The 10,392-nt window shown below is 32.1% G+C and overlaps 2 protein-coding genes across 2 annotated transcripts; both read right to left on the reverse strand.

The window, feature by feature from the left end:
• Positions 1-1,639: 1,639 nt before the first annotated feature.
• LOC114179360 (protein FATTY ACID EXPORT 2, chloroplastic) lies at positions 1,640-4,315 on the reverse strand. The gene is made up of 3 exons (XM_028065683.1): positions 3,851-4,315; positions 3,130-3,264; positions 1,640-2,012 (listed from the first exon to the last, which is right to left on the reverse strand). Exons 1-3 carry the CDS (start codon positions 4,257-4,259, stop codon positions 1,873-1,875), a joined length of 684 nt encoding a protein of 227 aa, XP_027921484.1. The 5' UTR covers positions 4,260-4,315; the 3' UTR covers positions 1,640-1,872.
• A 469-nt stretch (positions 4,316-4,784) lies between these two features.
• Positions 4,785-8,238, reverse strand: LOC114177451 (cation/H(+) antiporter 19-like). The gene is made up of 3 exons (XM_028062791.1): positions 7,836-8,238; positions 6,406-7,407; positions 4,785-6,133 (listed from the first exon to the last, which is right to left on the reverse strand). Exons 1-3 carry the CDS (start codon positions 8,028-8,030, stop codon positions 4,898-4,900), a joined length of 2,433 nt encoding a protein of 810 aa, XP_027918592.1. The 5' UTR covers positions 8,031-8,238; the 3' UTR covers positions 4,785-4,897.
• Between the last annotated feature and the right edge of the window lie 2,154 nt (positions 8,239-10,392).

Consider the following 10,392-nt stretch of genomic DNA (forward strand, 5'->3'; position numbering starts at 1 on the left):
TATTTCATATCTTTTCTCTCTTCTCACTTATCACTTATCTTTAATCTCTTATCTCTTATATTTTATCTCTTGTCTCATATCTCCTATCTTTTATCACTTATCACTTATCACTTGCCACTTATCACCTATCACGTATCACTTATCACATATTATTTATTACTTATCACTTATCACCTTTTACTTATTATGTATCATGTATCACTTATCACTTATTACTTATCACTTCTCACTTATTTCTTATCACTTATCAATTATCACTTATCACTCATCACTTATCACTTATCTCAGATCTCATATCTATTATATTTTATCTCTTATTTATTATCTTTTATTTCTTATCACTTATCAATTATTTGTTGTCTCTTATCTCGTATCTCATATATCTTTTCTCATATCTCTTATGTCTTATCTCTTTACTTATCACCTATACGTTATTATCTATTATCTCTTATCCCTTACATATAATCTCTTATTACTTATCACTTATATATCATCACTTATATATTCTCTTACACCTTATATATATATATATATATATATATATATATATATATATATATATATATATATATATATATATATATATATATATATATTAATTAGATATGCAATTTAAGAAGCCAATAACATGAAAAAAAAAGGTGTAAGTATTTAAAATTTTACTTTCCATAATTTGGCATGTTTCTTAAATTATTTTCTATTTCTTTTATATCGTTATTCAATTTAAATTTCCTACTACATTACAAGTACAAAATATCACTACAGAACTATTTCTACAAACAAATGCCAATAAATTGAAAATTTAACATCGGTTATATTTTGATAAAAAAATAAAAAGAAAAAAGTAATATTTTGAATAAAAATACATTCTACTAACTTTTTGCTTAATTTTATTATTTGTATTTCATGATTTTATTTTTGTATAATTTTATTATTTGTATTTCATAATTTTCACTGTACAAAAAAAAAATAAAGGTTTAAAAAATATAGAATCACTACTTTAATAAGTTTTTAAGTTATAATATTTTGACATTTTTCATGACATGTATCTGTTTTCGAAAAACCTAACGGATTCATTTAGTTGCACCCCAAACCAAAAATAATATTAATATGAAAAGTTATTTTATATTAGTAAATTAAAATTTAATTTTTTAGTATTTTTTATTATTTTACATTTTAATATGTTATTATTTTATTTGGACTTGAACTATTATTCAAGACATTTGAACTTAAATTAAATTTATTAGAATAAATTTTGACAATTATTTTAAAATGAATAAGACATGTTATTATAAAATTTTGATAATTATTTTAAAAAGTTAAATGTATTTTTAATTCTTTAACTTTGATACAAAATTGAATTTGATTCCTATTTCAAACTGAATTATTTTCATCTTCAAAGTTTATGAATGACCCAAACTTTATTAATAAACGTATGTAATAAATTATAAATTTTTTGACGTGGTAAACAGTATTATGTTAAAAAATTATAATTAATTAGTGGCAGAATGACGACATTTCACGTGTTCCCTCTAATATTTAGAAGTAAAATTACCACTATTTGATAATAACATTTAATTAAGGCTGCAAGAATGCAATGCGATAAATAAACAAAATAGTAAAATAAAATAAAGAACAATGTTCAAATCTTGGGTTCGGCTTTTCTGATTATATTTTCCTTTCAGTGCATCATGCAGTAACTAGTCAAAAAGTTAAGAACGAGCATAACTAAATACGCATAGGTTCAAATAGAACTGGGACAGAACTGTGCACACGATAAAAGTTAAGAAGAAAATAACAACTATGGCCGTAAACAGAGGCCAAACATCCTTATTTAACAACAAAGGTATCCTACCACCTCACCTTCGTTATCTAGTGGGCACTACGCATAATTCCATGCAAGTAACCACCAGTCATTATAAGCGACACAAGTGACACAACACCCGCCGGAAAGACCTTCCCTGATTTCTTGAAACGAGAACCCATCACCCCAAGAAGTGCAGCAGATATCCCTGCATGTGGGGAGTAAAGTAAACGAAATCCTTTACAGTTGTATCACATCTTGGTAGGTTGCATAAAATCTTACAGGCTCGAATAAGATATTTATTTACTTTTAAATTCTTAAAAGAAACTGCAGAATTCTGGGATAACCAGCCGATAGAGCCTTTACAGCTCAGATTAGTTGGTCTCAAATTGAATTTTGACATATCTTATCAAATTAATAAACACAATTATGTGTGTTCATAATTTGCAAGATTTACTTAGGTAACTTTTTTTCAACTTCAAAAGTTTCATCTCTTAATTAAAAATGAAGATGTTGTACATCCCACATAAAAAGATATGGCTGAATTACAATAGATATGCAGATGCAAATCTCCGCTTGCTTGTAAGCCCGATTTAGTAGAATTGAGTTACATATAAATTCACTTTCTGATATGACAGAATCTACTTTAGCAAGGTTTGTCAAACCAATTATTCTATCGATTAGTAGACTTTTATTGAACCAACCATAAATATATAGATTCAAGCTCAAGATGTTCAAAAACCAATATGAGAAGGTATTTTGTAAATCTCACATCAATTAAAGATATAATCAAACTATAGTATATAAATAAACACAAACTTTACACTTTACTTTATAAACTCTATAAGGCGGTTTTGTATATTCATTGAGTTAAACCTAAATTCACTTTCTATCTCCTAAAATAAGTTATTTAACTATTTTTTAACAATAGCAAGTTTTAAATTTTTCTTTAGAATGCTAGCTAAATTAAAAAAAATACTAACGTATTGTACAGGAAACTTAGTACGACTATAAGATGCATATTCAAAAGAAATCCAAAATTTAGACATAAAGATCACCTTTAATTCAAAAGTACTAATGCAACTACTCCCAACTTATACGTGAGAATACACACACAAACAAACTTGGTTTTTATTCAAAATTACTAATGCACCTTCTCAAAGAAATTAACTTTTTTGTTTTTTGAAACAGAGCCAATTCCTTAGTATTACAAAATAAAAGGCAGAGATGAATGCATCTGATCTATTTTATGATGATATAACACTTTCCTAAGATAGGCTTTAAGCAATGAGTAAGTAAAAAATGTGGAGAAAATAGTCACTTACCAAGGCCCACAGATGATGCAAAAACAGGCCTTCCAGGTAGCTCAGTATATACATAATATAGCAGTGATGCAGACAAACCCCCAGCCAAAAGCGACTTCTGACTGCCACTCTTGAGAAAACCCATTACACCACCCACTGCCAAAAACCATAAAAAACATTGTTGTATATACGTCACCGGATAAGGGAAAAACATAAACCAGATAATGCAAAATCACGGCATGGTCGAATCCGTTGTACATTATATCGAGAACAACTTAAATACATGACAGACTCTAAAAACCAGTTTTAATGCAGGAGTAGTATAGGACCATATAACAAGAAAGGACAGATATAGGACCAAATCATAGTACTTAAAGAAAGAGCTATTGTTTCAGACACATGCACGCGTCCCACTCGACATTGCTAATAATTTTGTAGAGTGCTTCCTAACCCTGCAATTTGAGAAAAAATTGCAGCTAAAGATGACTCTCAAATAGCAGCTTAATGAACATCTGAAATTGCAATGAATCGAACACCATGTCCTAGAAAACTTTCATCCCTTAAGCACATTCCAAAATGCTTTTGGATGAACGAAAAAGTATGAAGTTAACTATATCAGCTCCCTCATATAATTAAACAAAACAAACATATAATACAATATCTTCTCTAGGGTTCAGCAACAGTTATCTCAATTTAATTACTAAGTGGTGAAAAAGAAATACAGAGAGAAAGAGAGAACTACCTCCGACGAGTGCAGCATAAGCAAGAGTGAATTTCTGGGACATTAACAAAGCCATTTTCCTCTTGCCACTGTCCGACCCTTCCTCGCCCTTGCTGTTATCACCTCCTTCTCCACCTCCGCCTCCTCCGCCGCCACTAGAGCCGTTACCGTTTCCGTTAGCGTTGGAACCGCCGCCGGTATGATCTAAATCGGGTTGAGTTAGGTCAAGCGAAGTGGCCGTGGAGTCGGAAGTGACGGCGGCGTAGAGGTGGGGATTGTAACGCGTGAAGTAACGGAAAGCAGGGAAATGAGATTGAGAGCGAAAGAATAAGGAGATGCTGGGAGTGGAAGCGTGAGATCTGGTAAGAGAGAATGAGGAAAGAGTTGGACCGGTAACACCAAACCTACCTACACCTACACTCTCTGCCATTGACCTTCTCCTTCCTTTCAATTTTGATTTCGTTTCAGTTTTTGATTTCACCCCCTTCCACAAGCTTCCTCTCGCCTCCGGCCCATGTTAATCCACCTTCTCAAAGCCCAAGCCCAATCCCAAGCCCATCTCACGCCCTTCATTTTTTAACAAATTTAATTAATAATTAACTGATTTTTTTCTTTTAATTCATAGATTTTATTATAGTAAAATGTTATGTACGATGTTGAAGTTATGCATTCATCGCAACAAAAGGGCGAAAACATAAGGGAAAATTATACCATAATTTTCATATAAAAGATCAAGTTCGGAATAATGGGAATCAATTTTTTTTTTTTTTCTTAACTCTTTCCTTCATCCAAGAGACCAATATCTTTTGAAAAATCATGTACCCACAATAACTACCACAAACTCAGTTTGATGATTTAGAATTCCACGTTTATTCCTTTTGCTTGTGCCTCCCCCGTGCTTGGATATAAAGAGAAAACATAATTTAACTTTTCAATTTCTTTAAATACCATCTAATAAACAAATATTATTCATGTTCCTTAATTTCACTTTCTCAGACACGTAAGTACGAGAATCTAACTCGTTTAACATATAACAAGTTAACAAGTACAACTTTAATACTGCATATATTAACTCCTTGGTGAATCTGACATATCAGGAAAATCAGATTCCTCCATCACCAAGGGATGAATGTCAGTTGAGGGATTGTACTGCTGAATTACCATGACAGACGTAACAGTGGAAAAATCTGAAGAAGCAACAAAGCTTCCAACAGGTCCAAGCTCTGGACAGTCACTTTTGCTACCCAAAGCTGCCACTCGTGGCATTCTACCAACCAATATAAGGTTGCATCTATTCATTTCCTTCAATGCTGTCTCAATATCCCCTTTGCTTTCCACTACCTTTTCCTCATACTTCATTGACTCTTGGGTGTTGTTGTTGCATGCACTTAAAAACTCACTCCACAATTCATCATCTTTGTCATCATCATAATTCACACCAATCCCATCCATTGTTTTCCTTTCTTTGTTTGATGACACCTCAACCGATTTAGCACCAGAGGCCAATGATGTCGCCGGTGGAGTTATTACAAACTTAAGCACATTGAGAAAAATCCCAGGGTGCTCGGCCATTCTCATTCCATAACAAAGTGCTTCACGATCATCGCGCCCTCCAAAGTAGGCTACAACTATCTTATAAGACACATCATTGGCTTGGACTTGGCTTGTCCCTCCAAGACCTCGGTCAACAAAAATTCCCACCGAGCATGGAGCATGGCATAGCACAAGTTGATTCATGTCTTGGAATGAATGTCCCACTGACTCCATCGATCCATCCACACGTTGGTGTTTGTGGAATGGAAGGATGATCATGGCTGCACGTTTTCTGTGAGCAGTAGTACAAATATCCTCATGGATGTTATTGAGAGCAGAAATAGCTGTCATGGGGCGCACACTCACACTGCTCAGTTTCTCGTAATCCTGAAAAGCTATGATCATTTGATCTTTGCCATCCCGCTTCTTGCTGCAAAAGGGCCTGCCGTTTTTGTTTGCCTTGTGAACCATTATGATTGCAGAAGATCGCTCCGAGAGCTCCATCAAATGCATTGCATATATACAAAGCTTTCCTTTCCTTCCGGTCCCACGGGAACACTCTATTAGATTGATTAGCGAGGGAATGTTACGGGTGCTGTGGAAGCAAGCTAGCATTCGAAGCTCAGTGTCAGGATCTCGTTGAATTGTTTTGTGCTTGTAAGGTGCTCCTCTGCGAGCTGGTTTATATACAGCCATCACTATTGGGGTGGAGATGAAGGTGGTAAACAATGCCATGACAACACAAATGGCAAATGCTTGGTCATTCAACACCTGCATTGTATGAACAATGATTCATAAAAAATACAAGAACAATATACTCACAAATTCTTTTATTAACAGACATGTAATACCTTTCACGCAGAGAATCATACGGATATGTTAAGGATATACTATTTCAGCGTTTGGTTGTTTAGGGTGAGTTTCCAATTAGATGGGTATTTATCAACATGTATGAACCAAAGAAAATAGTTAAGAAAAAAAACAGAATACTAAGATAAATTATTATTGTTTAGAACAAAGGGGATTAAACAATATATAAATACCTTACGGTCCTTCCCAATGTTGAGAACAATGAGTTCTACCAAACCCTTTGTGTTCATGAGAAATCCAAGAGCCAGGGCTTCTCTGGAAGGCACTTTATACAGTAATGAAACAACAGTAGTGCCAATAATCTTCCCAAAGCAAGCGTTGAATATAACAAGCATTAGCATTCCCCAAGAAAGAGCTCCCTTAATTGTTGCTACATTAGTCTTCAACCCACTGGACACAAAATATAGTGGCATGAAAAGGCCAGAAACCAAGTCTTCTATCCTCTCGGTCAACACCCCAGAAAAGGAACCTTCTTTGGGCATAACAGTACCAACCATAAAAGCCCCAAAGAGGGAATGAATTCCAATAGTATCAGTGACAAAACTGCAAGCCAAAACCAGAGTCAATGTGATGCATATGTACACCTCCTTCACCGGCTCACCCTCCGGGGAACGGTTAGCCATAGCCACAAGCAACGGCCTAATGGCAAAGACAACAAAGATGACAAAAGCGGCACCACAGAGCAATACCCAAAGAGGAACAAAGGGGGATGCGTCGGAACCAGAAAGGGCTATGGCAAGAGCAAGAAGAATCCAAGCTGCAACATCATTGACAGCAGCAGCAGACATTGCAATGCGACCAACGTCAGTGGTGAGGAGTTTAAGCTCAGCCAGGATCCTCGCGAGGACAGGGAAGGCGGTGATGGAGAGAGCAACACCCATGAAGACTAGAAGAGGAAACAACTCAGCATCATTGGATACAGTGGCTCGAAGAGCAATGGAAGTGCCAATGCCAAGAACAAAAGGCACAGTGATCCCACAGAGTGCAATGCCTAAGGCCTTGTGACCAGTACGTTGAATTGCACGCATGTCAAGCTCAAGTCCCACGAGAAACAAAAAGAACAGAAGACCTATATTGGCCAGCGTTTCAAGAACTGTGATGCTTTTCTCTGGAAAAACCGCATTCAAAAACTTCTCGTTTCGCCCAAATGCAGATGGCCCCAGTAGTATTCCTCCCTACAATTTTAACAACATTACTATACTTTTATTGCCATACTCAACATTTTTATCCACTTTCTACGAAAAAAAAAATCCCTTTCCTTATAAATCACAAGTTTCTTTAATATTTTTAACACATGATACAAACTCAAGATCATAGTTAAACTTTTACAAGATTGACCCAAGTGTCGGGTCATTTGTTACCTCTCTTAAATATATATTTTCTTTCTATATCTCTCTTCAAATACCCATGCAAAGTGAACATTTTCAATAAAATAACACCAACCGAACCCAAATAATAATAAAAAAGAAATCCTGGGAATGCCCATGTGCCTAAATACATGATCACCGGAAGAGGAACTCCTTTTGTAACAACGAGAACACACTTGTTTTTTGATAAAAAGTTAGCAATAAATTAATTGGATGGTGGGGACAGAAAAACTTACAATGATCTCAGCTATGACTCTGGGTTGTCTGAGGGGTCTGAAGAGGAATGCAAGAAATCTAGTAAAAGCAACGACCAAACATATTTGGAGGATTAACAGAGGAAGCGCATAATCCAGAGGATTTTCATGTTGGAACCCTCCGTTGGACGTGACTTTCATGGGTTCAGGGCATGACAAGTTATTACCCGTTCCCATCGTGCTTTTGTCTCAAACAATATCAGCACCAAGAATCCTTAAATGATGTCGGTTTTCACAAGAAAAACAAACTCACAATAAGAACAACTACTTGTGTTGTGCTATGTTGTTCATGAATCATCTTGGAGTTGAACTCTATATATAGAGAGCGGGGCTAAACAGTGTATAACCTCTATGGAACCAATGACAACTAAAAAGGTGCACTTGTTTGTGGTAGGACCAGTTGAAACCAGGATGGTTTACTCTCTCATAGCTAACATCTCATAAACCATAAATTTAGTTTCAAATTGTAATGATCATGATCATATTTTAATTTTTTTTAAATTAATAAAATATTAAATATTGTCCACAATTATTAAATTATTGAAACTATAATGAATTATGGATTTTATATCAAAATAATTAAATTAATATAGTTGTTTTTAAAAACATATCTTTGAGTTGAGATTTTGATAATAATAAAAGTATAATTTAATATTTGATTACATTTATTAGTCAACTATTATTATATAAAGCAAAATTATTTATTTCACTACTAAAAAATTTATATTTTCTATCAATTTTGTTTTCAAATTTTTTAAAAAAATACTTATAAATTTTGTTACAAAAAAATTTGTAGAAAATTGTTGCCAATTTTGTAAAATATTTTATATAAAACAACTTTTACAATAAATTTGGTAAAAGATATCTACAAATTTTATCATTTCGTAGGAAATAATTATCCATGAATGAATTACCTCTGACAAATAAAATTTTAAGAAAAAATAACAGAAAAAAAATTTTCTTATAAATTTTTTAATAAATTTGGAAGAAAATTCCCTGTAACAAGAAAATTTTAAATAATGTTTATGTAAATATAGGTGTTATCATGTTTGTGTACATATATCTTTAAATATGATTGATGTTATATTAATAAATGATCATGTGTAATATTATTAAATTAATATGTAAAATAAATTTATATTTATTCAAAATGATGGATAAAAGATGAAAAATAAATATTGATGAACAGATAAAAGGAAAAAAAAGAATAAATAAATTTATAAAAAATATGTGAAAATATTTTTAAAAATTTAATAAATTTAAAAACGTGAAAAAAAAAAAACTAACGTGTAATTGTTGTTTTAAAATTATAAAAATATTCCGAAATCATTTCTGTGTCCGTATGTATTTATTAGAAAAGTATAGACATATCTTTTAAGAGCAAGAAGTTAGATGAAAAATTTAGAATACATTATGCACGTGAAAGTATACGGTGATATCGAAGATTTCTAATATTTATTTGGAATGAAGAATATAGGCGGTTGTCAACAACTTTATATTAAAGTAGGTATATTGACAAACAAATCATACATAATTATATTTTAGTCTTTCAATTTAAACAATTTTAGTTTTTAAAAAACACCAGAAAGTGTATTTTTTGATCTATATGATATAAAATTTTAATGTGAAAATTGTAAATGAAAGACTTCATTTTCCTTATTTTTGTCTTTTCACTTCCTTGCAACTTTTTTTTCTTTAAAGTTTTTTCTTTGTCCTTTTTATCTTTATTCATCAATTTCATCTATCTTTTAAAATTTGGTTATATCTCCTAATAGTTGAAAAACTAAGAATTTTTTTTTTATTATTTAAACTTTGAAGAAGTATCGAGTGATCTCTTACATGAACCGAGTTGAAAATTTTATTGAAGAAATAAAGTTTAGGTAAAAAACTACTTTAAATGATATTAATGGATGAATTCGAATTAAAGTTTGTTTCTTTGTGAAGACTTTAATAGCACGATCTTTGTTGCATGTTGAGTTGAGTTTAAAGTGTATGTAAAGTTAAAGCTTTCAAATTGAAACTGAAGAACATTTGTTGCATTTATGAGTAATGTTTTCTAATTGCATGGAGAAAGGGATGAACATTTGCATTTGTCTGATGTTCTTGTGTTGCATGTGAAAAATGAAAAGCATTTGTTCCATTTGGGTCTAGTTCTCCAATTGCAGGTAAAAGTTGATTTTTTTTTTTTTTTGCATATTCAATGAAAATCAAGCATAAACATGGTCTAATATTCCTATTTATTTTAAATAGATATAAGATATTATTAACTTAATCTAAACTCGTAAAATTCAAATATTTTAAATGATCAAAAATATTAATATCTAGTAAAAAAAATTAATATGTGTCTTTAAAAGACATCAATAATCATTCTCTAATATATAAACCCTTGTGTTAAATGAATTATCACTAAATTATAATATTACTATAATTACTTTTAGATGACTTACTCTTATATTACTTTTTATACTATATCCAATAATGAATGTATTAAATACATGAGGGGACACAAATACAATTCCCAAAATAAGGAATTCATTTT

Source organism: Vigna unguiculata, chromosome 3, assembly GCF_004118075.2.
Source record: "Vigna unguiculata cultivar IT97K-499-35 chromosome 3, ASM411807v1, whole genome shotgun sequence".
Lineage (NCBI taxonomy): Eukaryota > Viridiplantae > Streptophyta > Magnoliopsida > Fabales > Fabaceae > Vigna > Vigna unguiculata.

Coding starts and splice junctions, on each gene's coding strand:
- LOC114177451 (XM_028062791.1), bottom strand. CDS start 8,030: ATGGGAACGGGTAATAACTTGTCATGCCCTGAACCCATGAAAGTCACG. Junction 7,408..7,835: donor GAGTCATAGCTGAGATCATT/GTAAGTTTTTCT, acceptor TTAAAATTGTAG/GGAGGAATACTACTGGGGCC. Junction 6,134..6,405: donor ACATTGGGAAGGACCGTAAG/GTATTTATATAT, acceptor CATACAATGCAG/GTGTTGAATGACCAAGCATT.
- LOC114179360 (XM_028065683.1), bottom strand. CDS start 4,259: ATGGCAGAGAGTGTAGGTGTAGGTAGGTTTGGTGTTACCGGTCCAACT. Junction 3,265..3,850: donor TTATGCTGCACTCGTCGGAG/GTAGTTCTCTCT, acceptor GGTTTTTGGCAG/TGGGTGGTGTAATGGGTTTT. Junction 2,013..3,129: donor TGCATCATCTGTGGGCCTTG/GTAAGTGACTAT, acceptor CCCCACATGCAG/GGATATCTGCTGCACTTCTT.